The sequence below is a fragment of the Rhagoletis pomonella genome, unplaced genomic scaffold, assembly GCF_013731165.1.
Source record: "Rhagoletis pomonella isolate Grant_MI unplaced genomic scaffold, Rhpom_1.0 Rhpom_scaffold_00012, whole genome shotgun sequence".
NCBI lineage: Eukaryota > Metazoa > Arthropoda > Insecta > Diptera > Tephritidae > Rhagoletis > Rhagoletis pomonella.
This window is the reverse complement of record NW_023458566.1, coordinates 15,819,561-15,841,174: the sequence shown is the minus strand read 5'-3', so window position 1 is coordinate 15,841,174 and position 21,614 is coordinate 15,819,561. Positions and strand designations below refer to the sequence as shown.

The 21,614-nt window shown below is 36.8% G+C and overlaps 1 protein-coding gene across 1 annotated transcript in view; it reads right to left on the bottom strand.

Annotated features, from left to right (window-relative positions):
* The window catches only part of LOC118747946 (homeobox protein araucan-like), a 47,816-nt gene extending 40,129 nt beyond the window's left edge, over positions 1-7,687 (bottom strand). The window contains exon 1 of the mRNA XM_036482182.1: positions 6,825-7,687. Within this exon, the coding sequence (XP_036338075.1) occupies positions 6,825-6,875 (51 nt within the window). The 5' untranslated portion in view covers positions 6,876-7,687. The remainder of the gene's footprint in view (positions 1-6,824) is intronic.
* Between the last annotated feature and the right edge of the window lie 13,927 nt (positions 7,688-21,614).

Below are 21,614 nucleotides of genomic sequence, written 5' to 3'. Positions count from 1 at the left end.
AAAAATGTTTTAATTTTTAATAAGCGCTACTTTTCTCTTGTATTTCATTATAATTAGTTAGTTGGCATAATTTTTAAGCGTGGCAGACAAGCCTTGTGTTTGATTAATTTTTTTATGATTTCATTTTTGTGGCGCGCAGAGGAGGCGTGTATGGTAAAATTAAATTTTGACATTTTTATTGACCTGTAGCGTTATGTGTATTTTTAAATTAATTTTTATTTGGAAATTCGTTTATTTTTCTTTTTTTTTTGTATTCTTAACACCTGGTTGCATTAACGAAATACACATAAAAAATATTTTAAAAACTATCAATATGATTAATTTTAACTTTTTAATAAGCGGATTTAAAGTACACAAATTTAATGTAATGAATTAATTTACTTGCGAATATGTACCAATTTAACCGCACATATCTATTTATATATACATACATAAGTACATAAGGATGGCCCATAAGTGCACCGGAAAATCGACTTTTAAGAAACAATTTGTTTTGGGAATTATTTTTGCTTTACTAGTTTCATTTTATTTTTTTGTGGCATGGTTTGAAACTTTGAGTTATATGGTTTTCGTGGTAGCATGAACTATATTTTCATAAAGTAATAAATTAAAGCTAGGGTAAATATAAAAAATTAAAACTTGTAAGGACAAATTGATTCTAATAATCTGCACACAGCTGTAATACCTATGCTTGTATGTATATTAGACTGCACCAGAGAAAACAAAAAATTCGCCGTACACCCCTGAGTTGTAAGTATTTTTGCAAGGCAATTTAAAAAAAAAAATGTTGTTTGTTCGAACGTAGGGGTCACATTTTATATACTTCTCGTTATATCTTCGACATTTACAGTTGCATCTTAAAGTGTGATATATTGATGTTCTTGTCTCGAGGAAGAAATTTTTTATTGACCATAAGTACCCCGTTCTAGTACTTACACACCAGATGTGAGCACCCTAAAGTACCATCCTAATGTCAGTAAATTAAAGCTCACCAACATACATTAAACTTTTGCTAAGGAAGTATGTATTTTGATTATTCCAGTAGAAAAAAAATAATATCTACTAATAAAATATTTATAAAACAAAGTATTGCCGAATGTAGGTGTCATCGAAAAATGGATCGGCCAAAAAAGTTAATATTCCGAAATTGCCTTACAACAATACCACAGAGCGAAAATTGTATGACAATTGTTTTAACTTTATAGAGACTTTTACGTTTGTGGCATGAAGTGTTTGCCTGAGAAGATCCCCTAGTAAAATTTTTCCGAAGAATAATTTTCTAGAATATATCAATCCTCCAACGACCTTGCCAATTTGCTTTTTGCGGGGTTTCTTGAAGTAAGGGTCAAAACGACCATTTCCGTCGGGAGCTATTGTCTTAACCATTAATTTCCTTCAGAAATTAATTTTAACCATTTTTCCCCCTTTTTGAAAACTACTTAGGCTGGGACATGAAAATTTAGTGGGCTATAAAATAAAAGCACGAGCTAACTTTTGCAAATGCATTGAGTGTTTTACTAGATACTGTATAGGTATACTTTCAGAAAGTGTTAACAAAGTCTGGGCTGGTTTCGGCTGCCGCACAGCGTAATTTAGACTCAGAGACTTTCGGCGAACTCTTTTTTTGCTTGTAAGGTGGTACAGTCTAATGTATGTACATACATATGTACATGGAAAAATACATTTTTTAGTAGAATTGCTATAAAATAGTTAAAAATGTTATTAAAATGTTTAACTTTTAGGTGTGCTCGTCCTTAATTGATTTGTTTTTATTATTTTATGGCCTTATAACAATTATATTCAACAATTTTCGTTCTACCATTTTTTCAAAATTATTGTTGCTTTTCCACAAAAAGTTTTTCATTAAAAATGGCCTCAAGCTCAATAAAAATTGTTGAATATAATTGTTTGTTAACGTTAATTCGCACTCAAAAAAATGTGTTTGCAGGGCAGATAAATTTTTAAAGCCACTTGAAAAATGGCACTTATTCGATTAATAGATTTGTGTGTTAAATATTGTATAGCAATTCTATGAAAACAGGCATGCAAAATAAATGGTAAATTTCAATAAAATAATATCAACAATCTTCAGTTCTGGAGAATAGCAGGAAAAAAAATTGGACCACCCCAACGTAGTACAAATGTATGTTCATAAATATGTATTGCATTAGTTAGTATCACTTAAGGCAAATCTTTAAGCAGACTTGATCACCACTTATTTGTTTTTTCATTCTGGTTATAAACGTCAGTCCTCCCAACTTAGTCATCATACCCACTTGCTAGTGTTCTCATTAAAACCCAACCAAAAAATCTCTTCTTTCATCATTTCACTAATCATAGCGTACAAATCCGCTGCCATTTAACAAATCTACTCACTATGTTTACAACTAAAAATTAGATGCAAATATTCTTTTGATCTTTGAGTTCGCGAGGAATGCTTTGAAATTTGTTTAGTTATTGAATCAGCTGGCCACCTCATATGAGTATGAAGGGAAATTCGATTGTGCGAAAAATTGTTCAGCTTTGAGTCATAAAAGTATGCAGAACAATGAAAATGGGTTAGTCTACAAATGTGCCAATTATGTTTAGCATCTGTACGATTTTGTTAATTCAAAATTATTTTAACAATTTTGGGCCAAGGAAATACTTTTTTGCTAAAGTATTGCTTAATTGGTTATTATGCTTTTTTTTAACTCAAACAAGCGTAGGTACTCCTACTATCTGGTTGTCTCAAGAAATGATTGTCTTTGAATATTCCCAGCTCTAGTTGAAGAGTTCACACGTTGGCCGCACAGTTTCATTTTGATGCCTAGAAGAGGACTGCATTTCTCGATGCTCATTTTCTAGCGAATACTAGAAGATCCTCTGATGGAGTTTTCCGTAAGCCAGCAAGTTCTCGAAGAAGTAGTGTCCAAGAAATTTGAATCGGTGTCAATGGAATTCAGGAAGCTTGCATACGAATTGCCAGATGGATTGTATCCCTTCCGCACCTTTACAGCTTCTACAGAAATCTTTATGCTAGGCTTCGAGCCTCACGGTCATATGTCTAAAGGCCCAACGTTCGTTTTTGAAAATCTTAAAGTGAGCCAAAGCTAGTTAATTTTCCTATATCCCTTCTCAGCTCTCGTCCACTACGAAAGTACTGAGTTAGGTCGGTTAAGTTTACCAGCTTCAACGCTATTCCAATTGCATAGATCTCAACCTGGAATACGTTGCAGTAATCTGTGAGACTAAAGGCTTTTCTCATAGACAATTTCTTAAAGAAGCCGCCAGTTCCATTTTACGTTTTAACAAACTTATTAGGCATTCAAATTTTATATAGCCTTAATAAATTTCCATCTTTAAATTGACCAAAAAAGGTATGTATGTATTTTCATTCTTATATTAAACTCCAAAAAGAGGGTTTCTTTCGCCAAATTACTCTTTCGAAAAATGAATCATCCAGATTGTAATATCAATAATAATTCAATATATGGTGTACGCCTCATTGTTGATGCCGAAATGGAGGTATCTACATCTTACGCCGCCTCCGAGGGGCAAATGGATTTTATGAGAAGCCTTTTTATGGCAGAAATACACTCGGAGCTTTGCCATTGCCTGCCGAGGGGCGACCGCGGTTAGAAAACACGTTCGTAACATTGCTAAGAAGATATTTCACAGTCAAAATTTTTGAAAGGGGTTCAAAAGACTCATTGATCCTTTTTATGCTCATTTTTTGCTATAAATAAGCATCACATTTTAATTTTACTTTCCGAGCGAAAAGGAGATTTATAGAAAGCGTGTCGAAAAAATTTGAAACAGTTTTTCTGAAAGAAAAAAGGCTTTATCATCGCTGTGTTACTGTATCTTTTATAAAGTACGAGGATTATTTGCCTTTCGACAGATTTACCTACAATCAAATCATCTTCGACCCCGCTATTCTCAGAATTTTGGGATATAACCTTTTTCTTATCTTAAATCAAATCCCCTTGCGTACCCAAAAATACTGTGATTGGATAACCACTATAGCATGAACACACAACACATATGAACATATTACTCGCATTTACCATGAAGTTTTAAATTAAGAAGGACATGAAAATTTGTTTCATCTGTTCGCAAATCTTATTATTGTGTGATTAGCATTTAGCTTCTTCTTTTGTGATCACCTTCTCCCACTGACCAGCAGCGGTTCGAAATTTTGTCTTTTAATAAAAACACAATGAATGTATAAAATTATTTTAAATCTAATAAATGAAAAATCAGTTTATAAGGCATTTTAAAACTATTTTAGTTTTTTTAATGAGGCTATAAGTCTGCTAGGGGCCAGTTACTCAGGGTCTGGTTAACACTAACTGTAGGTTAAACATCGTTATCGACGTGATTAACGCCATAACATATAACACCGGGTCGATAACGTCGATAACCCTCTTTAACCTTAAGTTGGTGTTGAGGAACTGGCCCCAAATGTAGTTTTGTTGGTCATTAAAAAAATTTAACAACATGTTGTGCTTTGCAGGTAGCAAATATTCCACAAACTTTACACATTGCATTATTATTCAAAATTATAAAATTAGTCATAAATGACGGCTTTGTCTTTGGGTTAGAATGTAAAGTATGGTTTGTTTTTATAATAAGCTCAAGGTACCAGTGTGTCTAGTCAAATAAAGCATGGATTTAAAAAGGCTCTCCAATAAGCAAATCTTGTATATACTAGGGTAGTAGAAAAAAAAGTCGGAATTTTAATGCTCTCACCCTCTAGAATTGTTTGACACCGAAAAAAATATATCCCTGTTTTGAAATCAACTACAATGGGAAAAAACTAATTTTCTAATTTTACTAATTTTAATATAGAATCAATATTTTCGATCGGAAAACTCGATTTCTCTTCAGGAGACTTCCAGTAATAATTCTTTATTTAACAATTTTTTAATATAAATTGTTTCTTACAGGTCACCCAAAAATCCCAAAAATGTAATCGGGAGCCCCATAAAAATCTTTAATATTAAAAAATGGTAAAATAAACAATTATTATTGGAAGTCTTCTGAAGAACGAAAATACCACTTCTATGATAAAATGTTTTCCCCCATATAAAATACATGGAAAACCACATGGGCTTTAATATAATTTGTTTAACAAAAAAATACGTGTATTTTTTATTAACTTTAGAAAAATCCTAGGGGTTGAGAGCTTAACATTTTAGATTTTTTTTTTACTACTCTACTTTACATACATGATCCATTTCAAAAATTTTGGGGAGCTGGCGATAAGTCCCTTAACACCTTGTGTGCCCACCTGGCTTGAAGAAGCAAACAAATTATTTCACAAGATTTTGCGCACCAGTCTAATTTTTGTGTAATAAAAATAGGCTCCAGGCTAGTGGTGGGATTGTACCGGGTAATATACTGAGTAAATAGCCCTCATATATAAAAACAGGCTAAATATGAACAACAAAACTTGTTTAATGTTTTTTCTGCGATTTTACGCCGTTTTCGCATTTGACAGTGGAAAATTTAATAAGACAGATTCAGCTTACAAAAAAATGTAAGCTCCACTACAATTCCTTTTCGAAGATCAAGTGGTTAAATTCGAGAATTTCTACAAAAGGTTTGTATTTTTTTTTTTATACCATTACGCAACTTTTTTTAATAAAAATATTCTTGCAGATATGGGAAAACTAAAAATAGAGAATATTCGAGATTATAAATCCTAATGCGGGGTGGATTTTACTATACGAAATAAGTATGCCCAGCATTTGGAGACCTAAAAAACTCATAGCCGCATTGGAATTAGTTTCAGTTGTAAATGATGGTGGAAAAAGTCTGGTATTTTTTACATTGTGTATCGACGGCTAAGAGGAAGATCGATCTATCTCAGCTGCCGATTCAAAAACGTCCTATTTTCAATATATATTCAGTTGGGATAGGGCATTTTTGAACCAAATTCTGAGATAGGGCGGTTTTCAATCAAATTCTGAAGTAGGACGTTTTTGAAAAGTTTTCTGAGATAGGGCGTTTTCAAACTGGCTGCCGAGATAGGTCGATATTAAACACAGCCGTCGATATGTAGTTATGTATAAGAATCCCCAAAACAACAAAATCAATTCCAGGAGAGGATAAGGGACGCGATGAACTAATGAGGACGTCAAATGAAAGGGTTCAGTGCAATGTTTTGTGTTAATTGTTATGTAAATAGTTATACTAAGCTAATATGTAAGTGCTATTTAGATAAAAAAAAATATGTATCTACATATATGTATGTATATTTTTCAGTCATATGCAACTATGTCTAATTGTTTTGTGTATTATGTTTTATTTTTTGCAATAAATCAGACTCCCTGATGAAGGCGTGAAGTACGCCGAAACGCGTGGGAAAAATAAAGCTATACCAATGACCCAATAGGAAATTTTAACACTGCCCTAAAAAAACAATCAGCAAAACCAATTCAAGGCTACGATATAAGTCTTTTTTGGAGAATGCTGATGCAACGGTATTTATCCATATAATGGCACAAATTTAAATGTGAATAAATATTATGCTGGACGAGGGTTTGCACGGTCTTTTAGGCAGAAAAAATGTAGATTAGCCAATTTATGGCAACTTAACTGACTCAATACCATTTTCCACCAAAACACATTTTACATACGAAGACGATATACCCTCGCCATACAACCAAAAACGCTTTGAAGATTTCATATATTATCTACTAGTTTTTATCCCTAATTACATAACAGTGCAAATTTCCGACGGTTACGTTTTCAAAAAAAAAAATTTAAATTTAAATTATTTAACATGGTTAAGCTGAAATTTACAAAATATATTTCAAAAATGTTATTTAACTAACCTGCGATGCTGAAGGGTAGCCGCCGTATCCAAATTGCGCATAAGCTGCCATTTTTTTTTGTTTCTAATTTTCTTACACTTCAAAATATTTTGGTATTATGGTGAAGTCGATTGCACAATGTTGCTATTGCACGATATGTTTGCGTTCAGTTTTTTTTTTATGATGAACTCAGTTATGGGCTTTTGCGATCGAGGTAGCAATACGCATCTATGAAATATTTTTAGGCAAATGTTTTTTTTTTTTTAATTCTTAAATATTTTCATCATACACCTCTAATGAATGTTTTTCGCCTTCTTTATCCACTTTTTCTTAGTTTGTTTCACAGTTTTTCATTATTGAGTTTTCAATATTTTTTCACTCGCAGCTTCATTCAGAACGAACAGTTCTTTTTTTTTTGAATTTTCAAACATTTCCGTTTACGAATCTTCTTGGCTAAAAACCCGCTTGCTTCCGGCCACATGCATACAGGCTAACACACTGCTGCCGTCGCCAATATCCACTGCCAAAATGTGGCCTCCACAAACACTCTGCTGCGCGCATGCAAACACGCGCATATGAGTCCCAAATTCCTACGCAGCAATGCGTCTAACCAACGTCAAACGGACATGTACGACGTCAAAGCCGTCGATAGAACACCAAACACCGAATATCGAATACGTAACGCAACGTAGCAACAACAATCTACAGCGCGCACGAAACGTAACAATAGACCAAAAATAAAAAAAATAAAAGCAACAATGCGAAAGGGTAAAACTTCCTCGATTCTTTGTTTTGGGCTGACGCGAGCACACCACTCCGACGATATCCGTTTACACTGTGCAACGCCACTCACGCTCGAACACGAACTGGTTGGATATGCCGCTCTGGTCGAGCGCCAAAGCTATCGACGCCACACAATCAAGCAAATGAGTCCAACAAGAAGAAACCGCCGTTGTTGCTCCACTGCTGGTGGCTACAGTTGTTGGCTGAGTGAGGTGTCGTTGTTGTTGCCATTGCGACGACTAAATATTTGGCGTGCAGCACGCATTGAGGAGCGCCACTTGAAATACAATCAAGTGCTCCCCATTTCGTGGCGCGCCGCCAACGCGTTGGTGCGAAAGAGATAACTATTTCATTTGTGTTCTTATAAGACTCTCGCCTGCTCTCTGTATACGCCACCAACTCAGGTGTGCGCTCAATTTCTAGCGAGCTGGTTGAGCAGCCATCGACCGCCCATTTTTAGCACTGCACTGAGACTCTTCATAGCTCTCTAGCGAGTAACTGCATTTGCTTGCTACTCGTTGGCCTACACAAACAACGCATTCGCTGGCTTGACTGCCTTGGTGTTGTATCGAACGCGCCTTGCACTGGAAATGTGTCAGCTGCCGCCCCTGTTGCCCCCTTCCAATAACCGAAAAAGTTTTTATTGAAAGCAAAATGTCTGCTCTCTCTCGTTAGCTCACAAATAGCGGCATCTTGCTCGCGCGCAATGGCTTATTTCTCCACGGCAACAAGTTTCCATACAATGCTTTGCATTGTTGTTGCTACTTTGGTTTGCTTGTACATAGGTACTCTCCTGGGGAAATAATCGCAAAGCAAACATACCTAAACGGTTGTTTTTGTTGCTTTTATTGCACCAAAAGCTAGTCAGCCAATCACAAAGCTTTGCCTTGGCATTTGTTGTTGCGGCCACATTGTTCAGGTGCGAGTTGTCTTGGCGAGACGCGACGAGCAGATAGGGTTGCAGCAGCAGCAAAGCGGAAAAAGAAATAAAACAAAAGGGGGAAAACACAGCCGCGGCGTCAGTGACACAACCATTATTTTTTCCATTTCTTACTAAGGCAACAACAAAGCGGTCGCTAGACTAGTTTACTGCGTGTGTTTTGTTGTTGTTGTTGTTCACCTAGCGCAGTGTTGCTAAGCCAAAGCCACACCCCTTTTGATTTGTATTGTTGTGCGCTGTGCGAACCAGTTTGTTGTGTCTATTACTTGCTTGCATTGCTGGCGTTTCTGCTCCAGTTGTTGTTGGCTTGTTTTGGCCGTTTTTTTTTTTTGTTTTTTGTTTTTTGAGTTTCTTTTTGATGCGATTCCTTTTTTTTGTACGCTTTGTAAATTCATTTCGACCAACCGTGAAGCGCAAATATTTCCTGCGCTGCCATTCAACGTTGCAACAAAGCGACGCCAGTGCATTGTTCACACTTTTTTCTTCTCCGCTGAAGGTATGGAGTTCTTCGCTTTGTTGGTGGCTTTAGTTTATGTATGTGCCGGTAAAAGAGGAGTTCGCTTACCATTTTTCCAAGCAATAAAATGGCCTTTCACTCCTTTTCTGGTCGTAGACATTTTTGCAAGCCAAAACATTATAGGCACGTAAAAATGCATATTCCACAGCTTACGCTTCTGAAAAAAGGTTAAGGAGATCATTTAATTTACGTTTATCTACTTCTGCTTTTCGCCTTAACAAGCTGCGTTAATTTTTGTTTTTTAATGGCGCTTAGCAGCAGCAAATCACATTTTGAGCAACTAACAAAAGACTTAAGCAACAAACTTCACAGTTGAAATTTTAGTTTTTTCTTCTCTTAATTCCGGAAGCATCCCTGTGCTTAGGCACTTTTGAAGTATCAAAAAGACATCTCCAAGTTTAACAAAACGAGAATTGCACAAGCCGGCTCACTTGAACCACAGAAAATGAAAAACATTGAGAGCTTCGTGGATCCAGGACTTTGCAGGCGATCTGTTTGGAATAAAAATTAGAGATATGCAATTATTTTTGACAACTTAAACTGCTAGAAAGCATCGAGTGGAAAGGTTCTGCAGAAGAATTATGGGCTTTTGCAGATTAGCTATGGCGAATACGCAAGCGATAGAAGGATAAGCTGTATAATAGCCTATTTCCACCAGAGGCATAAACGATTAGAGCTCATTGGTATGGTGGCTTCACTGAATCGTCATTTAGTTCCTTTCAGTACTTACTGGGGGTAAAGCATTGACCAGTGAGGGCTGTGTGTGAACAGTGGCCAAAGGCTTTACGCTTTTACTGTTCCTACTTTATTTTGTGCACCAAGCAGAGATGCCGCTTTAATAAAGACTAGGAGCGCCAGTTACTGTCGAAACTTTACCGATTTCTACTTTTTTAAGACCCTTGAAGAGGTTTTCTAACTTAGCACGTCGTTTAACTTATAAAGTACAAAATTACTATGGAACTAAAACGTGACTACAATTTTTTATATATTTGAAGGTCCTTGGAGGACTTTGGCAGGACTTGTAATTGACCCGCTACATTCCAGTTTGTCAATAAATATCGATAATGTGATACATATGGATAATTCAATGAATTTCAACAATACTGAAATCCGATAACTCAACCAAATTCGATAACTCGACTAATTTCGATAATTTTCGATACATTTCGATAACTGAGCATTTTGAGTGCTCCACAAAATACGATAACTTAATAATGTATGTATGTCGATATAAATCGATAACTCGATAAGCATTGGATACCTCTAGAAATTTCGTTAACTCGGTTAAGTTTGATAGCCTCATGTCATTCGAAAGCTATCGACAAAATTTCGATAACTTGTTACACTCTGGAAACACGAGAAAATTCAATAAGCAGTGAAAACTCGATAAACTTATATGCATAACTTTGAAAATTCGATAACTCGACTAATTTCGATACATTTCGATAACTGAGCATTTTGGGTGCTCCATAAAATACGATAACTTAAAATTGTATATATGTCGATATAAATCGATAACTCGATAAGCATTGGATATCTCTAGAAATTTCGATAACTCGGTTAATTTTGAAAGCCCCATATCTTTTCAAATCTATCGACAAATTTCTATAACTCGTAACACCCTGGAAACACGAGAAAATTCCATAAGCAGCGATAACTCGATAAACTTATATGTATAACTTTGAGAATTCGATAACTCGACATATTTGGAAAATTCCAAAAACTTCGATTCGATAAATCGACAAATTTCAGTATAATCAATAAATATCGATATCTCGTTTAGTTGAAAGTATACGATGAATTACGATAACTAGATAAATTTCGTTAACTCTATAAATAACGATAATTCAATAAATATCGATAACTTGATAAATTTCATTAACTTGACAAATTTTAGATAATCCGATGCTGTTCTTTATTATAAGATTGGGCGCGATGACATGGGGCGGAGGCGGTCTTTTCGAACAGGCACGAGTGAACCCGCTACAATTTCACCATAATTTTGAGCATGGCAGATCAATGGACGTCGTATGTGGTAAACACTCCCGGATCATTTGATCTTGGAGCCGCCTTCTCAAAGCTATCACACTAATTGATACTTGGGTCTCAAGCTGGCTTCTGGTTTCAACAGTATTTTTTAAGCGAATAATATTGTCCACCAGATTTAAGAAGCAAAATAATTCAGAATTGCAAGTGTCGTTAAAATTACAGTGTACGGAAGTGCTTTATTGGTTCGATATACTTGACCAACCCAAAATAATTTAACCCTCCTGAAGAAAATCCGGTAAAAGTTGGGCCACGAAGTCAGCGGTGATCCTTGCATTAAAAATACTATCGCCAAAGCACTGAAGCTCGTCAGTGTTTAACTGGAGCGACGTTAGACCGTAGAGATCCCGGTTGACAAAATTGGTTCCCCTTATGCTGAGTTGAAAGATTTTCATAAAGCTGAGGGAATACGTAGACGTATTTTGAACTCACATTGATGACAATTTTTTCCCCCACTTTTGTAAGAGCACTTAAGACAATTCCAAATTTTTCCAGACTCTTTTTTTCGTTTGAACTGTAGACAATGGGTAGGGTCCAGACAGGGGCGCACCCAGAAATATATTTTAGGGGGGTTTTATATTTCTGAAGATATATCACCGGAAAATACTGAAAATTTGCTCCAGATAATACCCTCTTTAATATACATTTATACAAGTTTTATGTACAGTATGTAATAAATAAATAAACGTTTTAAAATTCATAAACTGCACTTTATTTACAGATTAACAGAACTCAAACGCTTTTAACCGACTTCAAAAAAAAGGGAGGTTATCATCTCGCCGGAATACATAACTTTGGACCACGTGAACCGTTTTCAACAATCCTTTTTTTTATTAGAAAGATAGTACCTCAAGGTTCGTCCCGTAATTTGTTTTAGAGATCCGATGATTGGATCATGAAGAAATTAACGGTACTCCTAAATTTGTATATGAAAATTGAAGTCGGTTGTGTTCTTTCCTTAAAAACTACTTGTTTAGTAAAAAGTTCTATAAACTGAAGATGCGCTCAACTTTCAAAAGTACCTAATAAAAAATTTTAAAAAGAGTCAGTAAAAATAAATTTATTGATTCCATGAATTTTTGCACTTGTATGTTCATTTTTTCGGTTTCTGGTTTTCGATAGAGATGGTGATTTTTCACGAATGCTAAATTTTTTTAATATTTCAAATACCGAAAAAATTAACTGAACTCTCAAGAAAAACGAAAAATTCATATAAAACGACGGACGAGAAATGGAAAAGAAATTTTCTTCTACCAAAATTTCTTAAATCAGTTTGCAGCTCTCAAGAAAAAAATGCTCGTATATTTATTCCCTCATGAAAATTTACAGCAAAAGCAAAGCGCTTTTTCAAGCAACAGAAATTACAATAAATATTTCTTATAATTTCCTTGAGAGCTGGATTCTTAGCTTTAAGATACAGATTGTATTTGAGGTTATTAGCTTTAGGGGGGGGTTTGAACCCCAAAACCCACCCCTTGTGTGCGCTAATGCTTGTAACCCTTTAATAGCTTTCCAAACACCATTTAATTCAGACTTTGAAGAAAAAAGGTCAAACTGACCCCTTCGTGTGAGATCTAAAGCCTTAGAATATTATATAAAATTTATCCTCGTGAAATTTTACTGTATGTATCCAAACCAGGAGCGACCGCAACAGTTACAAGTTTTATTAAAAAAATTGCCCTTTAAGAATTATTTTTTGACTTTTATTTAATTACCCCTTAAATAACCGTTATTACTGACTTTTATTTTATTAATCCAAAATAGCAATAATTTTGAATTTTTATGTGAATAATCTGCAAACAACAGTAATTTTTGATTTTTAAATTATATATCTTAGATAACAGTTATCGAAGACTTTTATTTATAAAAGTCATAAATAAAAATCAGTCACTAAGCTTTATTTTTTAAATCATACTTATAAAAGTCATTTGTGCAAGTCATAGTAAATTTCTTAACTTCGAAAAATTTTAATGTCTTTTATACGAATGATTTAAAAATAAAAGTCGGTGACTGATTTATATTGATGACGTTTAAAAGTAAAAGTCAATGACTGATTTTTATTTATGACTTTTATAAATAAAAGTTGTCTAAGACATATAATATAAAAATCAAAAAAATTGAAATTTTTTTAGTTTTGCATAAAAATTTCAAATAAAAATTTATTTTCAAATTTGAGTATCGGTGAAAAAATATCGATTCGTATGTATCACTTAGTTGTAGAACATTTCCTCCATAGTCAATTTTTCCATGACAGTTTTCATCAATAACTGTTATGATCTGTCCCTGATCCAAACTACATATTTCGCTCCGATATGAATTTTAAGCTTTTCTACAGTTATTCAAAAAACACTCAGGCAAAAAATTGTGAACTTATTTAAATGGCCATAAAAAAATTAGACTTGAGATTGCAAAAAGATGTGGAGGTTTTAGTATAGGCCTTTCATCCTGAGTTGGAATCATTCCACTCCCAGAAAATTACCCTGAAACTGTGGCCCAGGATTATTGCATTCGCTCTTCGGGAAACTGATTTTTCTATTACAATAATATTTATTCATGAATCCATAGATACTTTAATTACCCCAAAATCACTACCTATCTCACTTCACTTCCCTGCGGAAAGTGAAAAAAAAATATTTTGACATTGTAGCCACTTATAAAACGAGCAATCATGCAATATTTATTACACATTGCAAAAAAAAACAACAAACATAACTATCCTTCTGTTTCGAAACGATTTCGAAGTGCATATGAAAACCAACAACCAACACTATGAAATATGTGGCACGCATTGTGCGATAACCACAGCGACAGATGTTGCAATTAAAATGGCATAAAATGCATAGACGACCGCGCACCATTTGGCTGACGAACCGCAGGCAGGACCAGGGGACACGCAAAAGGAACGACGCATGGGCACGGGTGGAAATCAATTCTCTGACACATTAACAGGCGACAAACGGAGGATTAAAAAAAAAATGGCAAAGCAAAGAGAGCAACAACAAAAAAAAAATTGAATTAAATGCATTCAAAGCCTTTGCGCAATTTTACAGTTAGGCAAATGGCAAAAAAAAAACGCTAAGCAAAATGGAAAGTGCTGGAGGGGAGAATTAGGAAGATCGAGGGTAGGACGTAACAGCAAGCAGGGAGTGCTAATAGAAATATTTATTACATTCTATAACTGCGTGTGCGTGTGTGCGTGTGTGTGTTGGCAGGCAGCGTGAAGGATGGGCGCAGTGAGAGTGTCACTTTTCTGACAGTTGACAGTTCAATTGTCAAAATAGCTTTTCAACGTATTGCAACGAAATGAAAATGAGTGTCAACGACTACAGCGACCGGCTGGGGCAGGGAAATCGCGTTCAACGGTTAAAGGCATTTAAAGAGCTTTTAGTTTAGTTGAACGCATGCGGACCACTTTTCGCAATGACAAGTGCGTTCGTTTTCCCAAAATGGGAGTCGCCACTGCTGGAGAGCGCACTGTGGGCGGTCGTGCCACAAATGTTTACGCCACAAATCAACCACATATGGCTCGATGTGAGCTATGAGTCCAGCAAGTAGCCTCTTTGGCCGGTTGATTGATTGTTTGTTGTGCGCGGGCGTTGAACCGGGCACCACACTGGCCCGGCAAGCGGTGTTGCATTTGTGTGGCTTGTAATGTCCTGCTGCTGTGTTGTAATTTAGTTGCGAGTTCTTGCAAAAATCCAGCAGCAAAAAAATCGCAAGTAATCCACTAAACGCTGAAAGTATGAACGGCAGCAGCACAGCAGCGGTCGGTCAGCCAAGGCGAAGCGCTTAAAAAACGTGTTGAGTAATGCAACAAATCGAAGTCAACACTTAGGCGCGCAGCAGGATGCAATAACTTATTTTTTTTTTTTTTTTTGTACAAAAAGCAATGAGTTTACTTTTTCTCGCCTCTTTTTTCGTCCGTCACAGTGACAAACGCTGCGCGATGGAAATGTGGCAACCATAACTCTCAACACTCCTTCAGACACTCAGCTGTTTTTTTTTGTTGTTTTGTGATTTTCGCAAATACCATTTGACCTCGCCAAAACATATTCCCATTTAGATTTTTTTTTTTGTGTTTCATTTGGAGTAAATGCGAAAAGGGCGGCACTTATGTCGTTAAGGCGAGTATTTTAGCGCCGCCAAACTACCTCGCTTATTTTGTTTTTCACTCAGCAATTTATATGTTTGTATGCAAGTATGCAGTTAGTACCTGCCACTAGTCGCTTATATGGATTCACATTTTTGCGTCACACTTTTACAAAATTTTATAGGTTAATTCGTTTTTATTATGCAGCCGTAAAATTTATGTGCATATGTATGTATGTATGACTTTACAAATGGCACTGCTAAGAAACCAAAGCAAAAAGTGGAACTATTGTCATCACAGATGTGCAGTAGGGTGGTTCAAAAAAAAAAAGTAAAATCGAATTTTTTTTATTTTGAAACCAAAAAATATTTAGAGAGTGCTCAAATGTATTTTATATGGGAAAAAACAACTTTTTGTATAAATAGTATAAAATTCTTGAAAATCAATATTTTCCGATTGGAAATGGGGGAGCCAATAAACAATTTTTAGTATTAAAAAATGATTAAATAAACAATTAAATTTTATTATTGGAAGTCTCTTAAAGACGGCCAGAGTTTTCCGATCGAAAAATTTCGATTTTCAAGAATTCTATACCATTTCAAAGAAAAGTTGTTTTTTCCCATATAAAATACATAGAAAACTTTCAGCGCTTTGAGCACTCTCTAAATATTTTTTGATTTCAAAATAAAAAATAGGGGTTTTTTGACCACCCTAATGTACATAAATAAATGTAGCCGCATGAGCGCCACCCCATTTTGTTAGAAGCCATACATCACACTACCGTCACAACCCATGTGGCCCCAGCACATCAAGCAATTTATTGCTCACCTTTTTGGTATGTGAACGTATGTAGCTTAAATACTTTAGTAAAAAGAAATGAAGCGTTGCAGTATATAAAGTTCCATTGAAGTGCACGTAAAAATTCACCACCAAACACCAAAGTAGTGAAGTCGTAAAATTTACATTCAGCCAGACACTCATCGCATGGATATTTCTTTTATAGCATATCTAGTAGCTTGGATTTTAGGTCTCTTCAAAAATAGCGAAAAACAACTTTAAATTTATTTTATGAAATAAAAGTTTAACGGCAATCTTGTATGAAAGGACGCTCTAGCAGTGTGAACTTGATGAACAATACTTTAAAATAAAAGTGCTAGGCTTGAGATAAACGAAAGAAATTATAAAAAATAAATGTATTTAGATAGATTCTTGGAAGAAAAACCCCAAATCCTGGAATGAGTTTAAAAAATTAGACCATGAACCATTCCGAAATTCGAATAGCAGGGCATTAGCGGGGGCCTTTGGAAGTTAATAGAATATCCCAAAAAATTTGTTTTAATCGGTTGATATTTTCTAGGTCAAGGGTACATCCCAGCGGGAGCAATTTCACCGCTTCTGTGGACTACCGCAGTAGACAGCCTCCGTCAAGAACTTGAATATACTGGAGACGAGGACTAAGAGTGAATCCTGAAGAGACGAGCCTAGTGCTCTTCACTGGGAAGCACAAGATACTCGATCTCGATCATATAACTCTAGAGGGGAGGACCCTTGTAATAAAGAAAGATGCCAAATACCCAGGCCTTATACTAGATAGGAAACTAAACTGGGGGTCAAACGTTGCAGATAGAGTGCACAAAACAACAATAGCATTATAATACTGTAGCAGGTCAATAGGAAAAATATGGGGGATGAAACCCAAAATAATACACTGGCTATACCAAACAGTGGTAATTTAGCCAATTCTCTATCGCCGTATAGTAAATAAACTCTAAAAAGAGGAATAAAGTCCAAAGGCTTGCATTCACTCTCATAACTGGTGCGATGAGAACAACAGCATCTAAGGCTTTGTATGCCCTACTGTATTTCTTCCGGTGGAGCTGCAGGCCAAACAGGTCGCAAACGTTGCGGCAATTCGTATGAGCAGTCTAAATAAATGGTCAAACAGCAGTTAAGGTCATGGTAGGATACTAACGGATTTTTCGGGGCTTCCCCGATTTTTGGACTACGCACTTCCGAATCCTGCATCAACTAAAGCATTTACGACACTCCTACCCTCAAGGCAGGAGTGGAAACAAGACGCTGTAAGAAGTGGCGACTCCATCCATGTATACGCAGATGGCTCAAAGCACGAGGGTGGCGTTGGTTAAGGTCTCTACTACGAACACCTGGGAATCTCGCTAGCCTCGCTCTTCTAGACCACTGTAGCGTTTTTCAGGGGGAACTGAAAGCAATCAACAGGGCCACAAAATTGTTTAGGTTCGAAAGGATATTCCAAACTGAAGGGTAAATTTTCATTGAGAGCCAGGGGCAATAAAAGCCTTCAGGAAGCAGTCGACAAACTCCATTTTAGCCATGAAATACCTCACATCTCTAACGATTTGGCTGAGTCAAGCTGCTTATTTCCGAGCGGCTTACTGAAATAGCAACCGACAGATTGCATGACGAAACCACCTGCCGGTTTATAACAGGACACTGCCTAAGTGGCCAGCATGCCTATTGACTAGACGTAAGATTACATGACTTCTGTAGAAATTGTCAAGATGAAGTGGAGGAGGAAATGATGATGCACCTGTTGCGCCATGACCGTGCTCTATCCCGACGAAAACCTCCACTCTGGGTAGACAATTCTTCGACAACTTGGAGGACCTTGGATGAGCGGAAATCAGGGATCACCTGCGGATTTCTGCGTTAGGTAACCATGCGCCAAAATCGTTTGTATGGAATGTGCATTGCCGCATTTATTTATCGCCTAAATTTTATGAAATTTGATTTTTTTTCGCTCTCAAAATGGCCTACACTCCACTTTTTAGCCGAAAATTACAACAAAGGTCGTTAAATTTTACAATACCCAGCTTTCAAACAAATTTTCTCTCAAAATTTTTTTTCAGACCGGAAAGCATTGGCTATCGCATTGAAGTTGGCCGTTAGTAGGACTACAGATGGTTTTTGCTTGATAGGCGTGACCAATAGTGATGCATTCTTGTACAAAAACAAAAAAAAAAACACAATTTAAACAAACATTCTCCTCAAACCTAAAATCTAAAATTCGTGTACAATTTAACAGTTATTGCATACTCAATACCTATGTATAAAAAATTTAATTCTCCACCTTGAGTGCGAATCAAATATGTATTAGCAAACCTACAATGCGCACTTGTACTGCTAAATACTTGAAGACATACGACAATTGCAATGCAAATAAATTATGTATGTATTTATAATCCCCTTGAACCATCATGAATAAATTCGTACGCAAGTAAATCTGCGTGCGGCTGGGTCGTTGTCGCACATCAGGTGTTTCATTTTCCACACTCAATTTGTGCCTTGACCATTAATCCCTAACACCGGCAATACAAACATGCACCCCCACATAGCCGCCATTCATAAGTATTTAAGTATGTAAGTAGAATTGAGCTCGCGCTTGTTTACCAAGAATCGCTGTTATCGCTAATACTACAACAACAAGAACAACAAATAAATATGTACATAAATCCACACAACATCATTAACAACGCATTACGGAAATGAGCAGCGCGCACTAACAACCAAACACACACAAAGAATGTGAGTAGTAGTTAGTGTTTGTGATAAGAGTAAATAAGATATAAATGTTGAGGACAGCAAAGCTGTTTAATGCCGCACCACCGCCATGTATGAATTTGTATGCACGCACACCCGCACCCTCTTGCGACCCTTGCGCGTCGAGCTAATAGCGCATCGTTCACCCTCTCCTCTAAGCAAATAAACTAAGCCCAATATCTACAACGAGGGTTACCGAACGACACAAGTGCGCGCGCCTTATGCTATGCCAGGCTCTGCGCTAACAAGCATCTTTGCGTCCTGCGCGCTGTTGTGTGTAGATATGTGTAATAGTCGAGTTCAAGGTTTCGAATCTGCATCAGCTGCTTCGGTGCGCCCTTTTGACTTGAGCACTTTAATGCACAGCGGGATTTACAGCTGCCCGGTAATCACATTGGCTTCCATTACACACACACACACACAGCCAGACACTTACATACATACAGCAGCCCGCTGCTCATCGTTGGAAAGCGTTAATTTGTTTGTGTGCTACTTGTCAGCTCCCAAGTGGGATTATGTCACTTCCGTTTGACATTTGCATTTTTGATTGACATATTCTCCACTGAGCCGTTATGTGGCCAATACGTTTTTGGTTCTTTTTATTTCCAAGGCGCCGCGCAACTCAAAATTTACAGCTTCAATTCTGTGATAGGCAGTTCTGTTCCTTGGTCTCTGTAGTGATCCTTAAGTACATACATACATTTATGCGACATATGTACATATTTTTGCTTTGTTTTTGGTCTGGGTTTAAAAGATTTTCACAATTACTTTGCAAACACTTTTTGCCAACTTTACGCATTAAATATCTACTTAGGTACGTTGTTGCATTTTGCTGCCTGCCTTATCGGGGATTAGTTTGGATTTTGTATAAAAGTACATACACACATACATGCATATGGGTGCATATGGAAATGTGTGTTGTTTCCTCGCGGGATTAAGTACCTACATTTTTCAATTATGAATATTCAAATTGAATAGAATTTTTTGTTTTCTTTAATAAGGCCAAATTTCTTTGTGAGCAGAATTTCAATTGAGTGGATTGAGAACAGCGTTCATTCTAAGCGCTGCTGGGTTAATTTTGTTTTATTCTTTAAAAGTTTTTTTTTCCTCTCCTTTAAAATTTTTAAATTTGGACTTAGCAACTGTTCGCTCTAAGCTAGCGATCTAAGCATACGCAATCAAATACAAAAAATAAATATTTATTGAATGAAATAAGTTAGTAGCAAAAAATAAAATTTATTTTTAGAAGCTTTCTAAATATGAACGAATTCGGACCATAAATACGGCTACACCAAATAATCTCGACTCATGCGCCACCTATCGGACAATTTTTTTTTGTAGAGTTATTCCTTTTCATGCAATACACATTCTAAATATGCACCAGGTTCGGCTCATAAATACGGGTTCTTTAAATGTCGCGACTCCTGGGCCACCTATCGGATTAATCTTTCGTATTGCATTGTCATCGGGTTCGGAGCCAACTGTGAAGTTTCAAGTCTCTAGGTCATCGGGAAGTAAATTGATTGAAAAATTTCCCCAAGCAAACATACTTATGTACATACATACATACATACCGAGCAAGTTAAATAAAAGCCGGTTGTTCAATGTCTGGTTACCACTATCTCCCAGTTAAACACCGTTATGGACGTTTTCGGCATCATGCATATAACATGTGATCGATAAAGCAGTCGCCGTATTTAACCGGAGCTTCTAACTCCGATTTGTGTTAGTTTCGTTTGGGTTAACGGATAGCTCAGTCTCACCGAGCTAAGGTAACCAAAATACGTATTCAGTGTTCTTTGCGATTGCCTCCAATGAAATATAATAAGTGTATATATATAATGAAGCAGACCATATCGTCTGCATTGGCCTTGCAGAGATATTCATTACCAAGCACCAGAGCAATATAAAAACCACGCCGCCCTGAAGATAGCTCCTGTGACATACTACACGCCTCCGCACGAAGCCGTATGACCCTCAGCATGAGCGTTGCGCTATTTCAAGACTAAATTAGAATTAGATTCGCTTAATCTTATTTTATTCTAGGCTTTGTTCATTTTGGCAACCAGATTTTCTAGAGCGTCAACTAGGCTCCATTATTTGAGTATTTATTTCCAAGGCCGCCAACAGCAGCTCAACACCGCCAGCCAGTCTTCTTCTTCTTCTTTTTTGGCGCTGTAACCGCCTAAGCGATTTTGGCCGAGTTCAGCAAAGCACGCCAGTCGTTTGTCCTCTGTGCCAACTGACGCCAATTGGAAACGCCAATTGGAAACGCCAAGTGAAGCCAAGTCCTTCTCCACCTGATCTTTCCATCGAAGTGGGGGCCTCCCTCTTCCTCTGCTACCTCCAGCGGGTTCCGAGTTGAATACTTTCAGAGCTGGAGCGTCGGTGTCCATTCGAAAGACAAGGCCAAGCCAGCGGAGCCGCTGTATTTTAATTCGCTGCACTATGTCCATATCGTTGTAAAGCTCATACAGCTCATCGTTCCATCGTCTGCGGTACTCGCCGTCGCCAACGCGTAAAGGCCCGTAAATCTTCCGCAAAATCTTTCTCTCAAAGACTCCAAGAGCCGCCTCATCGGATGTTGTCATTGTCCATGCTTCTGCGTCATATACCAGCACGGGCATGATGAGTGACTTATAGAGCGCGGTTTTCGTACGTCGATAGACGACTTTACTCCTGAATTGCCTACTCAGTCCAAATTAGCACTTGTTGGCAAGAGTGATTCTACGTTGGATTTCAATGCTGACATTATTATCGGTGTTAATGCTGGTTCCCAAGTAAACGAAATTCTCTACTTTCTCGAAATTGTAACTGTCAACAGTGACGTGGGTGCCAAGGCGTGAATGTGCTGAC